This window comes from Notamacropus eugenii, chromosome 1 (assembly GCF_028372415.1).
Source record: "Notamacropus eugenii isolate mMacEug1 chromosome 1, mMacEug1.pri_v2, whole genome shotgun sequence".
NCBI classification, from domain to species: domain Eukaryota; kingdom Metazoa; phylum Chordata; class Mammalia; order Diprotodontia; family Macropodidae; genus Notamacropus; species Notamacropus eugenii.
Window position 1 is genome coordinate 631,351,214 of NC_092872.1, and position 25,644 is coordinate 631,376,857.

Here is a 25,644-nt window from a genome sequence, read left to right on the forward strand (position 1 = left end):
TAAGAACAGACCATTAGAACCTCTGATTTATTAATCATGCTGACTGAGTCTCCTATAAATCTGTGTCATCTAATCTCAGCTAGGTCCTCACTGCAGCAAAGCAATAGTTCTATCCCTAATTACTGATCTCTTCCATTTACCCCAGTAACTATTCCAATCCTTCTCTCCCTTCTCCAAGTAACTCAAAGAAGTCTATTTCCACCATTATCACACCTGAGGACCTAATTTCGTACTTCATCCTTACAAGTGAAGTCATTTACTCAGAGCTTCCTCTTCTTATCTCTCATTCCTCTGACATTACCCCTCTACTATCTCCTCCTTCACCTCGGTCTCACATGAAGAAGTGACCCTTCTTCCCAAAGCCAGTGACTCCACAGGTACGTTTGATCTCATTGCCTAAACGCTTATCCACGGATTGCTTTTACTAAACATCCCTTCTCAATAATTTTTTCTAGTTTATTTAAAAAACATTTTAAACATTCTGCCTCAGATGCATCCTAGCTGTGTATCCCTGTCCAACTCACAACCTCTGACTGATTCCGTTTCCAATGGGGATAATAATAGCATCTATATCCCAGAGCTGTTGTGAGGATTAAATGAGATAATATCGGTAAAATTCTTTGCAAACTTTTAAGTGTTATGTAAATATTATTATATAGTAACACTTTTGTGAATGTGTATACAGGCCATATGGCTCTTCAAAGGTTCTCCTATCTCTCCAACTATTCCTTCATTGATACTGTTACTGCTTCCTTACTCCCCACGTCTAACGTGAGTTTTTTCATGAATACATTCTTAGACTTGAATTCAAGGAGATTCAAATTCTGTCTTGGCTGCTTGCTAGCTGGAGGAGCCCTGGGCAACTCACTGCCCCTTTTCCAGACGCAGTTAAAAATGTGGATGGCAGCAGACCCACCTCCCAGGTTGATGTGGGCCTCCAGGTAAACACATAAAGCGCTCTGTAAAACTGAACGCACTATACGTCCACGTTGGCTACTTCTCTTATCGATTCCGCTGCCCTCGCCCCCTCGCCCCCTCCCCGTTACTTCCAGCACTTAGCACTACAGGAACCGGGGCGCAGCAGGACTTCGGTAAATGCTGTCGAACGAGAAGCGGTTTCCCTGCGGGGCCGAACGATTCCCCCTTACTTTCGCTCACAGTTACCTCTTGCGCCCCGCTCTCCAAACCCGCACCCCGGGTCTCCCCGTTCCCTCCCCGGCTGCGCCCCACGCGCGGGTCCAGTTTCCAATAGGGGGGCGGAGCTAGGCGGCAGCAGGGGCCGGATGAGGAGGGAAGAGAAAGAAGGGAGGAAGGAGGAGGGGAGAGAAGAGAAGGAGGAGAAGAAGGAGGAGGGAGGGGCGGGGCGGGGCGGGCCTTGCGCTCCTCTTCTCTCGGTCACCTGGCTGCACCCCGGCATTAGTGCGCGAGCTAGCGAGCGTGCGAGGCCATGGAAAGCGTCGGGGTTCGGCGCGCGCGCCCGGCCGCCTCCCGGGGCCTCCCGGGGCCTCCAGCGCTGGCGCTGCTGTTGCTTCTGCTCTGCGGCCCGGTCCTGGGAGAACTGCGCGCTCCGCCGGAGAAGATCGGTAGGAGAGCCGGGCATGCCGAGGGAGGGAGGACGGGAGGAGGGCATGCCCATCCCCCCAGCCCCCACGCGCGTCCGCGGCGCAGCTCCCTTTTGCACACCCTTTGTCCGGAGCTGCAAGTGGTAGGGCCCGCCTCGGGCCAGATTCATTGTTGTGCTAGCTGAAAAATAAATTAAAGGATAGGCTTTAGAGTCTGTCCTCAATGACTCTGATCCGTCATGGGCTGGGAATACAGATGGGGAAACAGACACCCGGAGCGGGGTCGCCACTTGCTCCCAAACTAACCAAGCCGAGTCGGGATGAGCCCTGATTCTAGGGGCAGCCGTGGAATAGGGGGAAGATCGCTGGTTTGCGAGCCAGACGATGTGGGTCTGGCTCCCTGCCCTGCCAGTTGTGCCATTTTAGGAAAAAAATCCCTCAATTGTGCAGGGCCTCAGTTTTCCTTCTCTCTCTAATGGGCCAGGTAAGCAGAGGAGAGGAAATGAGAGGAGTGGTGGAGTGAGTGGTCTATTTTAACATCACTCTTTATTTTTAAATTTGCGTCCGATTTGTGATTTCGTTGGTATAGGAAACTCCTCCTACCCTGCTGAAAGGCTACTTTCAGCTCTGACATTTTGTTACTCCATATGTAGTGTTCTTTTCTGCTTTACTGTGCTGGGTGAGGTCGGTGCCCGATGATAGGGCCGACTTAATCAGTAGGAAGGCCTTTGTGATCCTAGCTTGGACCTGGAACAGATCTTTGAGGCCACTGAATCCAGGCTTATTCATTCCTGGGCCTCCACTTTCTCTAATCTGTAAAGCAGCAAGGCAGTTCTAGAAGATTTCTTCACATCCAGCAGGAAATCCTAGATATTTATGTTCCTCCCCACTTTGCAGAATGTGAACCAGACTTTTGGGGGTAAAGAAATGGAGTTGAGGAATATGAGAGAGGAGGGAAGGAGACTAGGTCCTGGAAGGAGAATAGGTCCTGCATCACAGGTAAGGCTACTCATGCCTGTAGACTCCTTTAGCATCCTGCATAGGGAGCAGAGAGAGAGCTTTGTGAAAGCCCAGAAAGGGAGCCTTTTCTGCAAGCACACAGGGTAATAACTGGTATTTGTACAATGCCTTGTTTTCTTGCAAGACTCCCCTGGAAGCAGAGCATGCAAACCTTGACTTGCTCATTTTGCAGATAAGGAGTGAGGCTTAGTCAGAGGCAGACTTGACCACTGTGAGGAAAGTAGGACGTTTTAGAGATGATACTGGTCTTCTGATTCCTGGTCCAATAATTTTTTCCCCTTTGACTGTACTAGACTACCTCTCTTGATGCTTCCAAACTCAGGCACTTGTAGAGAGCTCATGGGGGTTGGAGAAGCAGAGAAGTAGGTCACTTGTTTTGTATCTTGGACCTCAGAAGCACTTCCCCTAGCCCTTTTGGAGTAAACTGCCAGCCAGGAGCACAAATTGTTCTTTGGATACAGCTTGGGTGCTCTCAGGTTTTGGTGATGAGAATTGCATAGATTGAGTAACACATAAGTAACCATTTAGAAACAGAAGAGAATGAGTGAGTCCAGAGGCTATTTCTTCCTGGTTTCTGGTGGTAACAAAGGCCTTTTAAACTTTTTTGGGGGGAGCAGGTATATAGCTGCTACCGACATGAAGTGAGAAGAGTAGGGAAGTGAATGGCATATTTTATGTCACTCCTTTTTTTGCATGAGATCTGTTATTTATTTATCATAGATAACTCACCCTACCAATGCCAAACCACACTTATTTGCAATTTATTGTTTAAGAGGGTAACCTGAGGCTCTGAAAGGTTGAGTGGTTTGCCCAGACTCAGATAGGAAGGAAACAGTATATTATGTCTCTCTTCTGAAAAATAATCCCTTAATATACACCCCTTCCCAAAAAGTTCTTCATGGCACTTAAGTGTTTATTTTATGGTAAGTCAGGTTGTATTTGTTGCCTTGAGGTCCTCTGGGCCCAGTTGGCTCTTCTTGCCTTGACTCTATTAGAACCTAAATCCTTTAGTTGCCTTAGATAAGTGTATTTTTGTCTTGGGTTAAATTACCTTACTAGTTACCTCTCCTGTCTCTTGTTTGAAATGGTACACTGTGCAGTCATTAATATATGTGTGTCTCTGTCCTTCCATAAAGTCAGTGCCTCATCACAGTGGAGTGTAACTCTAGTTTTCCTAGGGGCTATGTTAGCAAATTCTGTCAGGACCTTCCAGGCTGGAAGAGCTTGTCTGTGGAGCTCCATGATGGACCCACTGTCTGTACAGAATGTCTGTTGTTTGATGACCAGACTGGCTAAGACAGAGAAACTTATCACCAAGAACATAATGTGTTATATGCTATCACATGTTCAAGGCCATGCAGTCAACGAAGGCCTCATCTGCCAAAGTGGTATACAGTACAGCAGGTATCCTTGTGTATTCTTTTCTCATGGAATGGGCTCAGGGAGAGGCTTAACAGGTGCTAATATTGTTGCTAAATCAACTTGTGTTTGAGTACTATCAGGTGGCCCATGTCTGCTTTTGTATGGGGTGGAGCTTTTTGTGTAAAAGTCACAGTTACTGTTCTTCCACTGTCCTTCTTGTCACAAGGTTTGAGTATTACACAATCCCACATGTATAGTCTATATCAAATTGCAGAGAGGGGAAGAAAATTTAGAACTCAAAATCCCATAGAAGTGCATATGGAAAACTAAAAACTAAATTAAAAAAAGAAAATTACACAATCCCTTCTCCCTGCTCCTGTCTTCCTTAAGAATTTTGCCCTGTGTTTCAGTGAATACAACATCACTTATCACAAAATAAATCTCTTTCTACTGTGGGTGGCATTTTCTGTTACTAGAAATTATCTGTGCATATAATTTTGTTTAAGTTTTGTTTCAGTGAAGCATTTATTTTCTCTCCTTCCTAGCTTCCCCTCCTTCCCTTTGGAAAAAGATAAACAAACCCACGTAACAAATATGTCCAGTCAAACAAAGTCCCACCCTGGGCATTTCCAGAAGTGTTATATTCTTTACATTGAGTCCATCACCTTCCTGTCAGGATTGAGGATGAGTTTGGTTGACCATTGTTTTGATTGAAGTTCTTAAATCTTTCAGTTGTTTGTTATTGTTACAGTATAAATTGTTCTGGGTCTCTTCATTTCACTTTCCATCAGTTCCTAAAGTCCTCTCAGGCTTCTCCTTCCTTTCATTATTTCAGGCACTGTAACATTCAACTGGATTTATAGGTCATAATTTGTTTAGCCATCTCTCAGTTGATGGACAATTCAGTTCTTTGCCACCAGATAAAGAGCTGCCATGAATCTTTGCATACAAAATATTTGTGCACAAAATAAATATAATAAAATACAAGATAAAATATAATGAGTAGAATTTTTCCTCTGTAATAAGTAATATTAAAAAGTATTCCTTGTTGTACTTTTGCACTTTCCTACAAATACCACCTTCTTAACCTGTCTTGCCTATCCATAGTCTAGAATTCATATAATCATTGAGTTAGAGCTGGAAGGGACTTCAGAGTTTTGCCTTGTCCAGCTCCTTCATTTTATAGATGAGAAAAATTAAAATTGATAATTAAATAATTTGCTGAAGGTCATAGTAACAGAGCCAACATTTTAAGCAGACCTTTGACTCCAACACTATTGGCTTTCTTGTCTCCCTCATGCTATATGCTTCTGTGGCCAATATCCTTATCTCCTTACCAGTGTTAGTTTCAAGAGTCTCTGTTGCCACCATCTTTCATTCCCCTTAATTCCAGCTAATAATAATTGAAATGTTGATAACACTTTAAGGTTTACAAAATGCTTTACCTTTCTTTTCATCTGTCATTACCTGTGAGATGAGTAGCATGAGTATTATTCTCTAGCACTTAGCCCAGTGCTCAGCCCAGAGTTGCTTAATAAATGTTTGCTGTGTTGAATTTTTACAGAAGAGGAAAACAAAATTCATCTTAAGTGATTTGCCCAAGGTCACACAGCTTGTAAATGAAAGACCTGGGACTTCACAACTGAGTCTCTTGACCTCAGATCCACTGTTTTATTTACTACACTAGAGATGTCTCACCTGCACCTTAGTGAAAAGAAAACTCTTAAGAGAGGTAGTGTGGTATAGTGGAGAGAAAACCAGCTGCAGAATTAGGAAGAACTGGATTCAGGTCCTGCCTCTGATACCTTCTGACTGTGTGACCTTGGCAAGTTCCTTAACTTCAGGGTCCCAGGCTGCTTTCTTTAATACAAGAATTTGGTGAAGACATGCCCATCTCTGTTGGTAGAAGGGGTTTCCTCATGTTGATGAAGCTTTACAAAAATAGAAAATTATAAATATATGTAAAATATAAAATTCCCTATGAAAATAAAATCACAAGTCTGGACAAAAACTAATAATAATAGAAAACTTGAAAACAAAAAGATAAACCACCTGCTAACCTTGATTTCAGGAAGGAATATCATTCTCTCATTTTTTTTCCTCTAGCTGTTATTGGAGCTGGAATTGGTGGCACTTCAGCATCCTACTACCTACGGCAGAAATTTGGGAAAGAAGTGAGGATTCATGTGTTTGAAAAAGGAAAGATTGGAGGCCGTCTCGCTACTCTCAACATAAAAGGGCAAGGCTATGAGTCAGGGGGTTCTATCATACATCCCCTAAATCTACATATGAAACGCTTTGTCAAGGAACTGGGTAAGTAGGATTTTTTCCTCTTAGAGACGTAGGATGATATTGTCTGGTGAGCTATGGCTGTTTTTATCTGATAGAAGTAAAAGTCCAGCATTCTTGAGATTTTCCTTTCCTTTCCTTTCCTTTCATTTCCTTTCCTTTCCAAAGAAATTAGTTGGGAAAAAAAAAACATTCCATCATCTTTCACTTTTCTGTAACAGCCCAAGGTAATGCCTTAGGAAACATATTTGCTTTTTCAAGTGTGGTGGTGAGGAAAGTGTTCTGTTAACTTAAATCTGTTTTCTGAATTACTGAGAGCTGCCACAGGGGAAGTGCTGTGTTGGCCATTGAGGGTGTGTTCATTAGCCACTGACTTTGTGTCTTAAAAGCATGATATTTGAAAGCGGGAAGCCCCCTTCTTTTTCTGATGGAGAAGTGTCAGAGAAGCAAAGTTATTTGTACAAGGTCATGCAGCTGGTTGGTGGCAGAGACAGTTTTGGTGCGTGCCCACCCTGTACTCAATAGTGTTCATTCCACTATAATAAAAATAGCAACAATAACAATAATGATACTATGATAAAATTATAAATTGTATAAATATTACGTATACACATCAATTATTGTTACTAGTCATTATTGCATGATTATCAATAATCAATTATATATATACAGTTAGTCCATCACCTTTTTGTCAGGAGTGAGGTTGAGATTTGCCGTTACTGGTCATTTGGAATCACGGTTGATACATATGTGTATAAAAACATGTATGAAATATATAATAATACATGATACAGTATATATATATATAATATATGATAATTAATGATGATGCCTGGAATAGGGACTACATCTGTGATTTCATTGGCACAGAAGACTCCCCGGTGAGGAAACACTATCTAGCAGTGTAGGTCAGCAACTCCTCTGCAATTTATAGTGTTCCATAGTTTTCCAGAGCACTGAGAGATTAAGGGACTTGCACCTGGCCAGATGTTAGAGACAACACTTGAACCTCAGATCTTGGGGCTTCATGACTTGCTCTCTGTACACTTACTGCATCATGTTGCTTTTATGATAGCGAGAATAGTTGCTAGCATTTAAATGCCATTTTAAAGTTTGCAAAATGCTTTATAGATATTAATCCCATTTGATCCTCCCAAATACCTTGTAAGTGCTATTTTACCATTAAGGAAACTAAGGCAGAGAGAGATTAAGTAACTTACCCTAGGTTCAAACAGCTGTCAGAGGCAGGATTCTAATTCAGAATTTTCTGACTTTTTTTTTTAGGTGCTGTTAGCCTTCCTATTCAAAGGTTTGGGATGGGGTAGGCAGGGCAGAGAATTGAGAGAGCTGCCCAAGTAGTGAAGATTTAGGGGTACAATGCAGAATTTGAAAGTTTTGTACATCTGGTCTTTATTCCATTATCCAGAGTATTCAGTTATACAGAATGTTCCTGGGCTGTTTTTTGCCATGACAAATTCTGTTGTGAATCACTGTCTTCAGGCCTTGCCAAAGATTATACAAATAGTAAGTAGTGGACCCGAGATTTGAATCTAGGACCACTGCCTCGAAAACTCCCGCTGTTTTTACCCTCATCATGCAACTTGGCTTTAGACCTGAACAAAATGGCCCATCACCAGATTACCAAATATCAAATAGCTGATGTACTTAGAGAGTAGATATATATGTAAATTCAGTTAAACATTGATAGAAAAAATTTTTAGGGAGGTTAGTGTCTTAGACCCACAGTGCTGGCTACATTTTGGGTAAATATTTACAACAGAGTTAATATTGAAACCTAAGAGAACATCAGTATAAATAATTCAGACCCAAGTATATCTGCTAAACCTTTGACTTTTAGTAAACTGCTTTCTTTCCTGGACTTTTCATTTCCTTTCTCTGGGTATAAGCTAATAGCAATCAAGAATCATAGTATATCAGAACTTGAAAAGACTTTAGTGATCATCAAGCCTAATCCTGACCTTTTGCAAATAAAGAAACTGAGACCTGTAGAGGCCATGTGACTTACAGGCATTGGCAGAGCTGAGATTTTGCCTCTAAGGTCCCTTTGAACATTTGCATTTCCTGATTCTGTGATTTGGTGGACCTTGCAGCTGTCAGATGGCATCTGGAGTTTTTGCAGTTGGTTCTCCATGTCCATGTTAGGAAGAACATTGAATAATGGGATCATAACCAGAGGAAGGTGGGTAGTCCCTGGGAAGACCCACCAACCGGGCTATGGGAAGGAAGGCTTGAATGACTTAGAAGTGTTGAGCCTGGAGGAGACTTAAGGGCGTCATGATGGCTTCTCATTTTTAAAATATTTACTTGAAGGACTCTCATCTGGAAAAGAGATTAGAGTGAAACTCTGGCTCCAGAGGGCAGAATTGGGATCAATAAGCAGAGCTACTGAGTACTTGGTACTTGGGGCAGGTTGGTGGTGCCGTTAATAGAGAACTGGGCCCAGAGTCAGGAAGACCTGAGTTCAAATTTGGCCTCAGACACTTACTAGCTGTGTGTCTCTTGGAAAGTCAGTTAAAATACTGTTTGCCTCGGTTTCTTCACCTATAAAATGAGCTGGAGAAGGAAATGACAGAGCACTCCAGTATCTTTGCAAAGAAAACCCTGTATGGGGATTTAAAGAGTTGGATTTGACTGAATGACTGAACAACAAGACAGTAAATATATATGTATATGTATGTGTATGTATATGCATGTGTGTATGTTTATATACAAACGTGTATGTATGTGCTTGCACATATTTATATGTAATATACATAATATATGTATAGTTATATGTAGATGTAGATGTATATATACACACACATATAAAAACAGTTAGAACTGAATTAGGCTCACAAAGAGTATGCCTGAGGTTTTCTTGTAGAGTATGTAATCCATTTACAGAGTTGGCAGGAACTTTAGAAATCATCTTGTCCAACCCCCTTATTTTATGGGTGAAGATACCAAGGTCCAGAGCAGATTAAGTGATTTGTCTATGGTTGCATTGTTGGCAGAGCCAGGGCTAAGAGACGCAGTTTTCTGACTCCCAAGCCATTGATCTGAAAAGCAAGTTTCTGTTAGGAGGCCTACTTTTCTTTTTGCATCTCCACAGACACAGACACATTGACACACACACACAGACACAGACACACACACACACACGCATTCTCTCTCTCTACTTTTCTTTTTCTCTGTCCCCCCACTCCCCTTATCTTTTCCTCCTTCCTTCCCTTTTTTCCTTACTCCTTTTTGCAGCCTACACGTGTATGTGTTAACATGCACATACTCACAGTCTCAGTCTGGTCAGCCTGCATGAGGTGACAACAAACAGAAGCCAAAATTTGAATGACAGAAATGCATATTAGAGGAAATGGAGAGCATGGAGTCACAGTAAAAACATGAGATGAGGATGCCAGTGGGATAGCCATGCAGGAGTCAAGGGGAGAAGAAAGGGAATATCAAGGGAATTTAAAAAATGGATTCTGTTTATGCTCATATTCTGCATGTTAAGGATCCAGCTGAGGAAGCAGGGGTCATTCCCACTGCTAAGTTTCTCTGAATATAGTCCCTGGCATATAGTAAGTATATATATGTTATACTAGTAGATTTCTTGAATTGGCTCTTTCCTACTTGAAATCGCTACTTAGCTCCTGTATTGAAAGTCTGAGTTTCTCCAGTTGGCTTCTAGATATGGGAAGATTTTTAAAAAATAGATTTCCCTTTCTAAAAATTATCTTATTGACACTAGATCAATTTTTCCTTACAATCCTGACACTTCTTAATCTTCTTAATCACTCCCCCTTCTTCAGTAGAATCTTCCATAACACAGAAGGGCAGCTGAGCAAAACAGATCACGACATCAGCCATATTTGAAGATGGATATCTCATTCTTCTTCCATTCGGAATCAGAGAAACATCAGTCCTGTCATGTTGTGGTTAGTCACTGCATTGACCAGTTTCAGCTAGGCTTGGTGTCAGAAACACTCTTCTTGAGTACAAATCTGGCCTCAGATACTAACTTTGTGACCATGGGCAAGTCACTTAATCCTTTTTGCCTCAGTTTCCTTATCTGTAAAATGAGCTGGAGAAGGAAATGATAAACCATTCTGGTATCTTTGCCAAGAAAACTCCATGAAGAATCAGATACACTGAAATGACTGAACAATGACAACAACAACTTTGTGGTCGTTCTATACACTGTCTCTTGGTCCTGCTTATTTTGTCCTGCCATCAGTTCATGCAAAAGTATTGTATTAGACTACTTCTTAAAGTGATGCCCAAGATGCACACAAATCACTGGCTTACCCTCTCTATTTTTGCAGATCTCCCCACTGTTCAGTGTATTGATGGTCTCATGGGTATTCATAATGGAGAGCATCTTGTGTTTGAAGAGAGTGGTTGGTTCATCATTAACATGATTAAGCTTGTCTGGCACTATGGATTCCAGTTCCTCCGGATGCATATGTGGATGGAAGATATCTTGGATAAGTTTATGAGGTAATTGTTTTATCATAAAAAGTTTCTTTTGAATTTTTTGGACTTCAGAAATTCCAGTTTCTGGATTTTGCCTTCCAGATTTCGCAGTGACTGTATAGTATTGTCATGAGAATTGTAAGGATCACTGGAGAGATTTTCTCCATTCACAAAGTGGAAGGAGATTGTTCTAGTTGGAGAATTGTTCTTGAGGAATATGGTAATGCTTGTTAAAGCCAGGCTAGCAGAGGTAGAAGGTGTTCAGGCTTTCTAGACTGGCTTGTAGGAGGCCGTGATAAGATTAGTTGGCAGCTACAGCCTCTTGAAGAGTGACTCACTTTTCAGAGCCCTTCAAAGCTTACAAGATACTTTCTTTACCATTATACTTTGAGTTAGGAAATGTAGTCATTTTTACCTTCATTTCAGGGAGAGAAGTGAAGTGATTACACAAGGCCACATAACAAGGATCAGATCTGAATTGGAACACAAGGATCCTGATTCCCAGGTCAAGTGCTCTTTCTGCAAGACCAAGCTGTCTCTTTATGAGTTTTTAAAATTTTAAGAGTTTTTATTAAGATCTAGAATTTATCCACAATCTAATTCTCTTTCAAGACGTAGCCCAATTTGAGGAGGGTTGGGTTAGAAATGAACTTAGGGTTAAGGTTAGGGATGGTTGGGGGGGTATGTCCTCACTGGAATGACTTAATTTTGAACTTTGTGCAGAAAAGAGCATGTGTATACAAGATGGTGAAAGGAGTAATAATTTATTACCACGATTGCCCTGCCAAGTGAATAAGCTAAGTGCCAAAATATCAAATTACACTCCATGTCACATAACCCCCTACTTAGCTCAAGTGGGATAAACATGTTGTTATTTCTTCAGCCTTTTGATAAGTATCACAGATCTCTTTCTTGCTCAAACCATAATTTCTGGGTTTATGAAATTTAGCTTTTTTGGTATTTCTTTGGAGTCCAGCATGTCTCACTGTAGTGGATTTTCTTCTGAAGGATCTGTCAGGGCCACTGAAGACATTAATTAGAAGGAGCAAATGTTTGTGAGTCAGTCATCAACCTAGAGACAAAGTTCTTCTAAAAGTCAGTAGGTAACTTGTTCCTACAGGCCCCAGAAACCAGGCAGGTTGGACTGGGCTGCTGTTCAGGTACCTTTTCTCCGGGGGTTTTTCAACAAGTAAAGAATTGCTTGTTTGAGTAACAGAGCGGGAACCTCTCTTGGGCTAATTGTAGCCATGAATAAATCTTAGACAAGACAACCAGAAACAGAGGAGTCTCAGAGTTTTGGAAATTGTATTCTAATCTAATTTAGTTAAGCGGCATACCTTTGTGCAGTATCTGCAGCATGCTAGGTGCTATAGATAGAAAGAAGAATGAGTCTTGGCTCCCCAGGAGGCTTACAGTAAAATGTCTTAGTTCCCAAACTTTATGGAGTTGTGACCCTCTCATCTCCATAACACGTTAAATCTGTCCCCCCCACCCTCTCTTTCTCTCTTTGGATGCAATTGGGATGAAGTGACTTGCCCAGGGTCACATAGCTAGTAAGTATTTGAGGTCGGATTTGAACTCAGGCCCTCTTGTCTCCAGGACTGGTGCTCTATCCCCCTCACCACCTTGCTGCCTCAAGATATACATATACATATATGTACACATACATGTACACACATACACATACATAGACACAGATACATATATGCATATGCATACACATACATAGATATGTATATATATACACACACACACACACATACGCACAAATTTGCATATTGTTTGCTTCGTTAGACTATAAGATCCTTGAAGGCAGGTTCTGTTTGCTTTTCTTTGTATACCTAACACTTAGCACAGTGCCTACCTAGCACATACTACATGCCTAGCACATAGTAAATGCTTAATAAGCGTTTGCCAGTTGGTTGAAAAGTACTATGTGATGTATTTTTATTATTAAAACAAATCAGAATTTTCTTTTCAAAATTCATAGTACCCCCTGGAATATTTGGGGAAATCCCAGATTGGTTGAAGGCTAAGGTTGGGAATTACCAAGTGGATCTGGAGCTGGAGTGCCTGGAGTCAGAGGCATTTACAATTAGAGTTGGACAGTTAGAGTCAGAGGGTTAGGGTTGGAAGCATTTCATCACAACATAATTCTTGCCAAATGTGAATATCATGTAACTGCAAGATATTTTCATCAGTGTTCAGTTTCTTTGAGTAGTACAGAAACCTAAAGCTTTGCTCACATTTTTTTTCATGGTGGTGGTGGTACTGGTGGTGGTAGAGGCAGAAGGTTCGCCCTTCAGGGTATCTTGCTGCCTCATTGGTAGTCATTAGGGATGATTGTTCCCTCCTTTTCATAAGGAGGGGTGTGTGTGTTTGTGTGTGTGTGTGTGTGTGTCTGTGTGTGTGTGTGTGTGTGTCTGTGTGTGTGTGTGCATCTGTGTCTGTGTGTGTGTTTGTGTCTGTGTCTGTGTGTCTGTGTAGAACTGTAAGGGAAGTTCATGGGGGACACTAGAATCCTTGGTAAAAATTCATTTACAAAATGCTAGAATGTGTTGGGCAAAGTACCATGGAGTGGCTTCAGTCAGCAGGGGAGACTAGTATACAACAAGAAGCGCCAGGGTGACTCATTTTTGAGGGAAAGTCTGGTGTTAACTGACTGGTTTCTCAGGCCCTCCATAGCCTGTCCCACTCTGCTCTTTCTTTACTCCTCGGTGTTGTGCAATTCTCCACTGAAATTCTTTTTGGGCCTTTCATCCCTTGCAAAGTATTCAAATCCCAGCATCTACCTCTTTCATGAAATTTTTTTCTAGAGCACTTGGATCTCTCTCTCTCTGTCTGTCTGTCTCTCCCTCTGTTTCTCTCTCTCTCTCTGTTCCCCTCCCTCTCTGCAGAGGAATATTAACATGGTTTTAGGAACATGTTAAATGTATGGTGATTGTAGGACAAAAAAAGGTAGATATAGCCAGCAAGCAGTACAAGACCAGGGACTGAAACTTAGGAAAGGGACCAGGGCTAGAAATATTCAGCCCCCATTGTCTTTTGATTTCTTCCTTCTTTCTTTTATCCCTCCCCCTTTTCCACTCCTCTGACAGCCTCTTGGAAACACAAACTGTGGGGGCAGGAATTATTCTCCTTGGTGTTTAATGGCCCTTTCTCCTCTTTTCAATGAAGGATTTACCGCTATCAGTCCCATGACTACTCTTTCAGTAGCGTGGAAGGCTTGATGCATGCCCTTGGAGGGGACGAATTCGCCGGAATGCTCAACCGGACCATTCTACAGTCTATGCAGAAAGCAGGCTTCTCAGAAAAATTCCTCAGTGAAATTATTGCTCCCGTCATGAGGTTCAATTATGGCCAGAACACAGGCATCAATGGCTTTGTAGGTAAGTCAGCATGTTCAGTTTGCTTTGGATCTACTCAAGGAGATCCACGTGTATTTTGTAAAAGGGTCATGGCTGTGGCTGTAACAACCCTGACCTCTCGGTATCATCTCTGTGCTAGAGAGAATAGCTTTTGTTCCACAAGACCACAGAAGGTCCATGTGCAACAGAGGACAGTCTGTTTCTTGGCTCTCTGCTTTAGAGGAGCCCTAGCAAATATCTAATGGAAATAAACATGAAACTCACATAGAATCAGCCTTCTTCAAGCTCCTGAGTCTTTGGGTGAGGAACTACTAAAACTCGAAATGTAACTTCATCCATCCCATTGCTGTTCTGAGCTGTGGAACAATGCTGACGAATTTGGGGAAACTGGACTGATGTCCAGGCCTTTGTTTGTGGACTGTCTGCCTTTTTAAACACTTTTTCCCCTCTGACAGGTGCAGTATCCTTGGCAGGTATAGATTCTGGCCTGTGGGCTGTAGAAGGTGGAAATAAACGTGTTTGCGAAGAGCTCCTTCAGTTTTCCAAAGCGTCGCTTATCTCTGGCTCAGTAATGTACATAGAGGAGAAAGCAAGGACCACGCCGACAGGTAAGCTTCTCTACAGGTTTTTCTTCCTAAACTCTTCCAGAAGATGATTACTTAGTACTTGCAGGGGGAGAGGGGGAGAGGAGCAAGGATGCGGCAGAGAAGTCTTTCTTTTCCTTTCTACCCCACTATCCCAAATTTACCATTTATGTGTTCATTTCAGTTTAACAGACATTGATTAAGCACCTACTGTGTGCTAGGCACTCAGAATACAAAACCAAAAATTAAAACAGTCCCTACTCTCAAAGAGCTTACACTCTGTTTGTAGCATAAAACCTGTATGTAGATAAATAAATTCAAGGTAATTTGAGGACAGAGAGAATGTTAACGACCAGAGGCTGAAGGGTAAGATGGAATGAACTAAGCTTCAAAAATGAGGTGGCGCATGGCCTGAGCCCTGAAGAAAGAGAAATATTCTGAGAATGACAGGTGAAGTTTTTAAATCATTTCTGACTCTTTGTGACCCCATTTGGGATTTTCTTGGCAAAGATACCAGAGTAGTTTGCCATTTTCTTCCACATTTCATTTTCTAGATGAGGAAAGTGAGGCAAACAGGGTTAAGTGGCTTGTGCAGGGTCATACAGCTGTTTAGGTGTCTAAGGCTGGATTTGAACTCATGAAGATGAGTCTTCTTGACTCTAGGCCCAGCATTCTATTTCCTTTGCCATCTAGCTGTCCTGGAGATGAGGAGGCAGGTTATTTTAGCTGTGGGGGACAATTTGGGGGCAAATACACATAGCAGGGATTTGGAATGTCAGTTTTAGGCCATAGCTTCTGGCCTGATCTGACCAGAAAATAGAGAACATGAAGATGAATAAATGAAAAAACATATATTCAATTACTATGTGTCAGACACTGTGATAAGAATTGTAGATTCAGGTACAAAGGTAGTTCTTGCCCTCAAGGAATTTACATTCTGATTGAGGGAGATAAGAGAAAGGTAGTAAGTTAGGGACTAGGGAAGGATATTTTGTTTTGGATTGTAACACTTGTGGGAAGTAGAGCCACAGGGGATTAGATTAACACGCTTTCCAAGTAGCAAGGGCAACATTGATTTGATTATAATTGGTTTCAGATTAAAAAAGATGATGATGATAATTGAAGAGTAAAGTATAGTTGGAGATGGGCCTAGATGTAAGTGGGTGACTGAGGCACAGATGAGTTGTTTGAAATGAGGAGGAAAATGTAGGCTGGAGCCAGATTATGGGGGGGGGGCCTTAAATATGAGGCTAAGGTATTTATATTATTTCTCTAAAGGCAATAGAAAACCTCCAGAGATTTTCTTAAAAATGTTTTTATTACAACAATAATTGTCAACAAAAACAAGTAGTATCCTAAACATACAAAATAAAATAAAGACTAAAATATTGCATAAAAAGTTCTTTAAAAGGTAAATCCAAATGAATTAACAAACAATGAAAAACAAAAAAGCTTTTGTCTTATGTCTCCTTGCTTGGTTGATCTGAAATTCTGCTTGCCTTTTCTTTCTTTTTAACAAATAGAATTGGCTGTGTGTACACAGTTCTGAATCTGCCATTCTGCTTTGATTTGTGGAGCTCTTTCCGCATTTCCTTGTATGCTTCAGATTTAACATTTTCATGGCACTATAATATTCTATTAGATTAATAAGCCATAATTTAGTTAGCTACTCACAATTATTGTACATATAGATTGTTTTATCCCTTTTTCTTGCTAATTATATCATTTTAGTGGGTATAAGGTAGTGTCTTAGGTTGTCTTGATTTGAATTTTTCTGATTGTTAGTCTGATATGGTCAAGCATGTGCCTTAGGAAAACAATATTGGGAGGTATCTGGAAGATCAGTTGAAGAGTAAGTACAGGACCAATTACCAAGTTATTACAATAGATGAGGCAAGAAGTTCTGAAGGCTTGAAGTAGGTGAGGTGTACATGGAGATAATGGTACTGATGAAAGAGATACAGAAGTAGACTCAACAACATTTGTCAGTGGATTAAATATGGGAAAGGATGGTGAGGGAAAGGGAATGATTGTCAGGTTAAGAATTTGAATGATTGGGGTCGTTACCATTGTCCCTACAAATATAGATAATGGTGCTCCTTAAGGGTGAGTTGAATTTTTGGCATGTAGAATTTGAGAGAGGGAGATGGAACAGCAAAATGTGGGACTGAATTTCAAGAAAAATTGGGACTGTGTATATAGATTTTGGAGGCATCTTTATAGCTGAGATGATTGAAAACATGGGAACCCTGAGTTCAGTGATGGAAGAGAATGTAAAGAGAGGAGAGAGGAGAGGCGAGGAACCAGAATAGTCTTAGGGAACAGCTGAGTTTAGGGGGTGGAATTGGAAGTGTTGTCAGAGACCAACCTATATATAACCACGGTCCCTGATAAGTGATCCCGCAATCTTTACTTGACTCCTAGCAAGAAGTGCCTATTATCTGAAGCAGCCTATTCTATTTTTGGATCAATCTAATTATTAGGGCAGCTGGGTGGTGCAGAGCATAGAGTCTGGAGTCAGGAAGACTCCTCTTCCTTAGTTCAAATCTGGCCTCAGACACTTCCTAGCCATGTGACCCTGGTCAAAACACTTAACCCTGTTTGCCTCAGTTTCCTTATCTGTAAAATGAGCTGGAGAAGGAAATGGCAAACCATTCCAGTATCTTTGCCAAGAAAACCCCAAGTGAGGTCACAAAGAATTGAACATGACTGAAAAATGACTGAACAACAGTTGTTAGGAAAATTTTCTTTATACCATGCTGAAATTTGCACTTCTTGACTTCCATGCATTGTTCCTAGTGTTGACTTCTGAGGTCAAAACATTTTTTCTTTTACAAGACAGTCCTTCAAATACTTCAAGACCTCTTTTGTGTCCTGTCTCCTTCCACCCCTTCTACCCCAGTCTTTGATCCCCTTCTTCTTGCTCTGTAAGTCTTCTCTTCATTTCCAATTTCATTTAGCCTGATCCTCATACAGCATAAACTCAGGGTCCATTACCCTCCTGGGCATCCTTATCTGGATACTCTTCAATATCTAATTTATTAATGTTTTTTCCTAAAATGTGGTATGCCAACCAGATGTAGTACTTCATATATTGTCTGATCCGTACAGGGTATAATGGAGTTATTACCTACTTAATCTTGACTACTATGATTCTTAATAAGTCCTGAGTTTTCCTTAGCTTTTTGAAATGTCATATCCCAGTGCTGTTTCATAGTGAACTTGCATTTCACTAAGACCCTCAGATCTTTTTTAGAATAGCTACATAGTAATGACTTTCCCACCTTAATGCTTGATTTAAAAAAAAATATTTAAAATACATCTTATTAATATTAATCCCCTATATTTTCCCCATGGGTCTTCCTTTACTCTCTCCCAGAGAGCCATTCCATATAATAACCATCTTATATTAGTGAAGTTGAATTTTTTTTTAACACAGGTTTGAGACTTTCCATTTATCCCTATAAACTTTTGATTTTTGTATCCTGTCAGCCAATATATTAATTATCCCTCCTAGATTTGTGTTATTTGCAAGTCTTGTAAGTTAACTGTAACCAAGTTATTGGTAAAAAATAGTACAGGGCTAACTATAAGCATAGATCCCCATGGCCTACACCATCGACTTTTGTCCGTGTTGACAGCAAGCCATTATTTAGGTGTAGGCATTTCTAAGATTGCAGGCTCTTATGATCTTTGCCAAAAGAAGAAATGAAGTTAATCTTTCTTTAAAAATCAATGCTAACTTTTGTTTTTATATCACCTTCATTTCCCAGCATGTCTTTCATCTTCTCCACTCAGATAGCCATTCCTTTTAGTAGAGAATTTTAAAAAAAGCAGCGTGGCAAAAAACAACAACAAAAAACCCAATAAACCACCCAAGTCTAATAGTTTATGTGACATTCTATACCTAGAGTCTTTTATCTCTACAGACAAGGAAGAGAGGTTCATTTTCTCTTGTCTTTAGGGCCAAGTTTGGTCATTATAATTACAGTTTCTCTATTGTTACTGTTGTTTTTTCCACTGACGTTGATGTAATTTTTGTATATTTTGCCTTTTGCTTATTTCACTTTGTTTATATGTTTTCTCGCGTTTCTCTGAACTCTTCATAGTCATGAATTTTTAAGGTACAATAATATTCCATTACATCATGTGCCACCATTTGCTTAGCTTTCCCCCACATGATGGGCCATGGTTATTTTAATATAGAGAGGCCTCTTTTTTATTTTTTACCTTTTTGGGGTAGAAATCTAACAATGAGATCTCTGGATTGAAGGATACGGACATTTTAGTGACTCTTCCTCAGCTTTCAAGAATGGCTAGACCAAGTCGCAGCTCCACAAGCAGTGTGCTGGTGATACTGTATTCTAAGTTTCTCTACCATGGACTAGCATCTTTGCCAATTTGTTGCCTGTGAAGTGAAACCCCAGAGTTGTTTTGATTTGCATTTTTCTCATCATTAGTGATTTGGAGCAGCCTTTCACATGGTTATTGGCAATTGCTGTACTTTTGAGCGTTACTTGCTTTCTTAGACAACTTATCTATTGAAGAATGACTCCTGATCTTAGATATTTATGTTAGTTTTCTGTATTTCTTGGAGATCAGACCTGTGAGATCTTATCAGTTCTGTTTATTGCAAAGTTTTTGTCTTCCTAATCAACAAGATTCCTTTATCCCTGTCATGTTGATTTTGTCAGTCCAAAAGCTTTTTACTTTCATGGAATCAAAATGATCTGTTTTAACTTTTTGATAGCCTCTTATCCTTTCTTTGGTTAAGAAAAGCTTACTGTCACCATAGCTAGCAGAGGTACCTGGTTCAGTTCTCTTCTAATTTTTTATCGCATGGCTTTTAATGTTTTGGTTACATGCAATTAGATAAACTGAATTTTTAATGGACTCATTCATCAAAGTTGGATGACTTTAAAAAATATGGAAGTTGGAGTAGAAAAGGTGAGTTTTGAGGATGAATCAGGATTAAAAGTTGGCAGGCCACAAACAGTGTTAGGGTAAGGATGCTCAGAATTGAAGGATGATGTTATGGTAGACGTCTGCGAGTATCAGGCAAGAACAACTAAGCTGATGCCTCCTCTAGGCCCTGTGTCAAGAGTTTGAGAATAGACACAAGGTTTCTATCAGTGAGAGAAGATGGACAGAATATGAGATGGAAGTTCATTAATGATGTTGCCTGAGGGCACAGGAGAACAGGAACGAAGTCGATTATAGGGACTACAGAGTGGTAGGGCTGAGATGAAGTCAAGTCTTTACTCTATGCCAGGGCACTGTGCTAACCACTGGGGATACAAATAGGAGCAAAAAGAATGACTGTTCATCCCTACCTGTAAGGAGCTTGTATTTTAATGGGGGAAGACTCCACATAAAAGGAAGAAAAACAGAGGGGAATGGTGGAGAAAGAAATGAGGAGGGTCAGGAGCAAAGGCCAGATAAAGGAGTGAACATCACTGGCTACGAGTTGTTTCTTAAAAGTGAGGTTCTTAGAGGAGATGATTAAGCAGAGAATAGGGCTGTAGGGACTTGAAGAAGCTTTTGGTATGAGGTTATAGAGATGGAGGGCTCTTCCAGGTTGGGAAGGACTATGGAGAAAGGAGTCCAGAGAGCAGGAAGCAGGGTCCCAGGAAGGAATGAAATAAAGAATAGGTATAAGAAGAATGTAGGGAGAAGTAGTTTTGGAAAAGGGCTTCTGTTTTAGCAAATAGGGACTATGGATTGCAGGGATCAGAAGAGCAGAAGTATGCTGACCATAGGAGAGGGCAAAAACTAGTTAGTTGGTGGCTCCACCCTCCAGGGTCTTGTGGTAACAGAGCTTGATGTCTGGTGCAAGAGTAGCAGCATCAGCTTTGGGAGTGTCTCATTGCAAATGCTGGAGAGGTAGCAGGGATTTCAGGCTAGGATATATGTGTATGTAAATATCTGATGCTTGATTCCCCAAGACTGGAGTGGACTCACATTCTGCTCCATTTCATCCCAAGATGGCAGGAAAGAAGGAATACCCAGAAAGCTATCCCATAGGTGGAACGGTCTCCAGTGTTGCAGGCCTTCCGTGGGCCTCTGGCTCCAGAAGGTTCTGGATTTCTGATAGTTCTTAGTCCTAATTGTAGCAGATGGCAACTAATGTTTATGTCTCTAGAGGCGAGAATAAACAGACATGAATGCAGTGCCCTCTCGGTAACCTCATCGCAAGATAGCATTTAGGGTTAGGGTTAGGAAATATATGTAGAAGATAATCTGCATGTGGTTACTGCTAGAATCTAATGATTCTAGGGCCAGATGACATGGTCCACTCAGGGGCTTGAGATCCTTGGTCATTGTGAAGTTCTTAGTGGTGAGTACCCTCTGATATTCAAGTGGATTCATCATTTATTGGATGCCTACTTGTTCAGTATGCAAATATTAAGTGTGTACTTTATGCAGAAATACTATATATTAGGTCCTGAGAGAATAAGAAATTTAAGGCATGATCTTGTCTTCCATGGAGCTCACAGTCTCTGAGAAGCATAATGACAAATACACAGAGTACTGTGATCTCAGCATTATACAAAAGGGCATTAGAGAAGTGTATTGTGCTCTGGTAAGTTTGAAGAGATAGAGCTGTCAAGGCAAGATTTTATAGAGAGTTCCTAGGTTTAATGCTATAAAGGTACCTTAGAGATCATCTTATTCAGTCCCCTCATTTGACATATGGGGAAACTGAAACTAGAGAGCTGTAGTGATCTGGTCAGGGTCACACACCAAGTAAATTATCTGAGAGTTTGAACTTAGGTCTTCCAACTCCCAGTCAAGAACTCTGAGGACATATTCTTCAGAAAATACCCACATTAATGGGTGGAGTAAAGGGTAAGTAATCATGAAGGAACACTTGAAGAAGCAGAATCAGTGGAGAGTGGTGTTGATTATATTCATCTAATCACAAATGTGTTAATACATAAGAATAGGAAGAGATCCTTTTTTATTCTCCCAATATGATGTTATCCTACAAAATAAAGGTCCCATGATATTTTAGCATTTGTTGGCAGGGCACTGTAATTTCTCTCCTGAGTTGTTCTATTGAGGAGAGGTCAAAGAACAGTCTTTTTATCTTTCAACAATTAAAAATTCTTGAATTTCTTGGAATAATTGAGAAAACAATAGTTTCCCAGACATTGTGAAATAGTGTGTTGTCATTATTTCTTTATTACAAAAAATTTTAATGAAAATGTGATTTTTTTTTTCCCTCCAGGAGGACTCAAGAAGGCATATGAAGTCACCTATAAAACAGATTCAGGAATAAACACAGACCTCTATGACATTGTCATGGTGGCTACTCCACTGAACAGCAAAATGTCCAATATCACTTTTTTAAACTTTGATCCACCCATTCCAGAATTTCATCAATACCAGCATTACCACTTGGTGACTACTCTTGTTCATGGGCGACTGAATCCATCTTTCTTTGGCTTATCAGCAACTGATAGAGTGGAACTTTCTGACGTCTTCACCACTGACAGCCCAAATTCATTTTTTTATAGCCTCTCAATGGCGACCCCTACAAGAAGAGAGGCTGATGTTCAATCTAAGACAGCAACCGATTCGGCTGTTTGGAAAATCTTCTCCTCAGAATCTCTTACCAAGGAGCAACTTAATTTGCTATTTGCATCTCATGATTCAGTAGATGAGAAGGAGTGGCTTGCATACCCTGAGTATAAGCCTCCATTGAAGTGCCCTCCCATCATACTCCATGATCGAATATACTATCTCAGTGGCATAGAGTGGGCAGCAAGTGCCATGGAAATGAGTGCCATCGCAGCCCATAATGCAGCACTCCTTGCCTATCACCGTTGGTATGGGAACACAGAGATGATTGACCAAGAAGGATTGTATGAGAAACTCAAAACGGAGCTTTGAAATGTCAGCAACATCCTTTTTTCCCTCCTTCCTCTCATGCTCCCAAATGAAATCCCAAGATGACAAGAAGGGTCAAGTCCCTGTGAGCCCAAGATGTTGGTATTGGATTAGATATGGTTGATTTGTAATTGTCCTTAGTTGAACGAAAGAAATCATTGGTAGGTTTGAAGGAGGTGGAGGGTTAAATCAAGGAAGAACATGTAACTAACCATTGCCCATAATTCTGTCTTTACAGCTACTATGTAAATCTTTGAGGACCTTTCTCAGTCTAGGCTGAAACTAGGTACAAAAGTAAGGAATTTGAAATGCCAGTTGTGTTTATCAGTTAATTTGGAACCTTTCCCAACTTTGGAATAGTCTTCACTCATTTTGTGGAAATTGTGAAGGAGAGAGTATTGGAGTTGGAGGCAAGAGTTACTAGTCTGAGTAATTTTGGGCTCTTTTTGAATCTTATTTTCCTCATTTAGGAAATGAGAGAACTGGGTGGGATAGATAATCTCTAAGGCCCTCTCCTTTCTATTTCTGAGATTTATAATCTAGTACCCAAAGGCTATCAGTGATGGGATAAACTCATTTTCTTTTTCAATACTATATGCCCTATCCCTCTTCATTGTAAATGTGCCATTGCCAAACACACTTTTTGAAGGCCAACATCTCAATTCTATAGCTGTTGTGCTTTTTTTCTTAAAAGGATAAGGCTCAGGTATTTTTATATATTATATCCTCTAAGATATCAAGGCAGAAGTCACTAGAGTTAAGTCTTGAAGGAAAACCAGAAATAAGTTTTATTTTCATTTGGAGAATCAGGCAATATTTCTATTTTCAAATTCACCTCTAAAGTTTGACTTAACCACTGTTTCCCTGTTGTGTTGTTATTCAGTAGAGTATTTCACAGGTCCACTTTAAGAATGAAATTCATGAAATTGAAAATTTTTTTAAAGGTACTCTAGAAGTGTATGCTTTCCAAACTGTTGGTCTTGCCTTTGCATTTTTTTAAAGTAAGTAGTTATGGGCATTTTAAAAAGTTCTGCCCCAATGGATACTATTGAAAAATCTCATTTCTACAGCTAATACTTTGGAAGCAGCCTCCTATCTGAAAGATTTCAGTTAAGGCTGGGAGCAAGTCCAACCACATCTGAATCAGACCAGATTGCAGCATGGTGTTGCAGCCAGAATGTTAAGACTTGGAGTAAGACCTGGGTTTTAATCCTGCCTCAGATACTTACTAAGTGTGTCAAACCTTGGGAAGCTATGTAACCTTTCTGGGCCTTAGTTTATCTAGAAAGATGGTGGAGTTGGACTCCACACTTTAAGATTCTCTTTAGCTCCTAATCCCTAACAAAGGTGTATTTTTATATAAATTATATAAATTTGGCTCTGGGATAACCTAAAGGGGTTGCTATATAGCCTCTGAAGCTCAGTGAGCAAATAGATCAAAATTAGCCAATGGGTGATAAGTACTCATGTTAGGCTACTATGCACCTGGGAAAAAATAGGTTTCGAATAGCTTGCTTAAGTGTTTATGTAATCCTGTTATAGTAAACTTCAAAAATAGTAAAGAGAAAAAAGTGGAAAAATGTGCATTGAGATTCACATGAAAAAGATATTCCATACTAAGTTTCTCCAACTTTCCTTTAACCTTAGGGGTTTGGGAGGGGGGAAGAGAACATTGGGATACTTGATGTGATAAAGTTTGAGAGTTGCCACTCAGTTTCTGGGGAGAATCATAAAACTCAACTAGAGCCAATTCCCAGTTTACCTACCTTCAGAGGGGAAGATCAAGTACTTAATTAGAATTACTCCTATGAATAACTAGCAAAAACTTAGGTTGCATACCAAAGGCAAATGATAATTACTGCTTTATTACATTAGGGAATTTTTATTGACAAAACACTGAGGAGTGCCCTCCAAAGATTTGTAGAAGTCAGTTACCTCAATAAAATTTTGCCTTTCATAGCTATGTATACTGATCAGTAATTAGTGGATGTCACTAACGTTCTATCTGCAAAGCCCTTGGGATATATGGTTGACGTTCTTCAGTGGCAAATATTGAGCTTACACATAATATAGTTGTTAAAGGGTGCTATTACCTGTTTTAGCATTCATGGACTATTAAAATTAAGAATTGGTTTAAAAAAAACCCAGTTTCCCCTTTTGTAGATTCTTCCAGATGATGGGTATAGAACATAACTTCCATGTATATGCTAAAGATTGACTGACGAGTAACATAACAAAATTTGAGGAAGATCACGTCTATCATTAATACTGCTTTTTGCTACTTTTTCTTTGATATGGTGCACCAATTGCAAACTTAGACATTAAGGACAAGTAGAATCTGCTCTCAGTGTTTAATAAAGTTATGCCAGTGAAGCCAGTTATCAGTAGATAACTCTTGCTCATGATACAGTGAAGTCTCAGTAAGTGTTTTTAGAGGGTTGTTTTTGGAAAACCACCAATGTTCAAAGGGCTAATAGCAAAACAGAATGATTCTGAGTTTAAAAGGCTTGTGGGCTGATTCTTTTTTCATGGTGTTTCTTATTCTGGGTAATGGTGGGGGTGGATCATTTGTGGAAGTGCTGTCTCATCACAGAACAGGTTTTATCCTCATTGATTGTCATGCTTCTCATTACACTGTCAAAAGGATAAGCTTAGGTCATGTCATTTTTTTTCATAATTCTAACTCAGGGGCCTAAATATTACAACCTATATATGAATCCTAGCCTGAGCTCTTAGTGGAAGAAATACTATACCCTGCTCCTTACCCCCAATAATCCACCAAAAAACTTTAGGGATCAATTCTAACCCTACAAATGATTTCCTGTGGAGTTTTCAACCTAATTAAGGCCTGGCTAAGGATTTATACATTCCCCCCATCTCTTCTCTTCCCCCCCCCATTTTTTTCTTGCTCACAGTGAACTGAAAATAAACAAATATGCCACACTGTCCAGTGTCTTTATTTTACCCGCATTAACGTAAACAAAATACAGTAGCCAAAATGGCCATAGTATTAATATTCTAAATAGTTTCCTGGGTTTCAGTTTAACAGTACTTTTAAATTTAAAGGAACTCTCTGATTATCCTTAACTTGTA

At 40.2% G+C, this 25,644-nt stretch overlaps 1 protein-coding gene across 1 annotated transcript; it reads left to right on the top strand.

Moving 5' to 3' along the window:
- Positions 1 to 1,370: 1,370 nt before the first annotated feature.
- Positions 1,371 to 25,494, top strand: PCYOX1 (prenylcysteine oxidase 1). The gene is made up of 6 exons (XM_072635287.1): positions 1,371 to 1,583; positions 6,051 to 6,257; positions 10,556 to 10,730; positions 13,884 to 14,095; positions 14,530 to 14,682; positions 21,890 to 25,494. The coding sequence occupies exons 1-6, from the start codon at positions 1,448 to 1,450 to the stop codon at positions 22,552 to 22,554; spliced, it is 1,548 nt and encodes a 515-aa protein (XP_072491388.1). The 5' UTR covers positions 1,371 to 1,447; the 3' UTR covers positions 22,555 to 25,494.
- The last annotated feature ends 150 nt before the right edge of the window (positions 25,495 to 25,644 follow it).

Bases quoted from the DNA above. Each gene is read 5' to 3' on its own strand.
- PCYOX1 (XM_072635287.1), top strand. From the start codon at position 1,448: ATGGAAAGCGTCGGGGTTCGGCGCGCGCGCCCGGCCGCCTCCCGGGGC. The intron at 10,731-13,883 runs GTAATTGTTTTA...TTTTCAATGAAG, and splicing joins ATCTTGGATAAGTTTATGAG to GATTTACCGCTATCAGTCCC. The intron at 14,683-21,889 runs GTAAGCTTCTCT...TTTTCCCTCCAG, and splicing joins AGCAAGGACCACGCCGACAG to GAGGACTCAAGAAGGCATAT.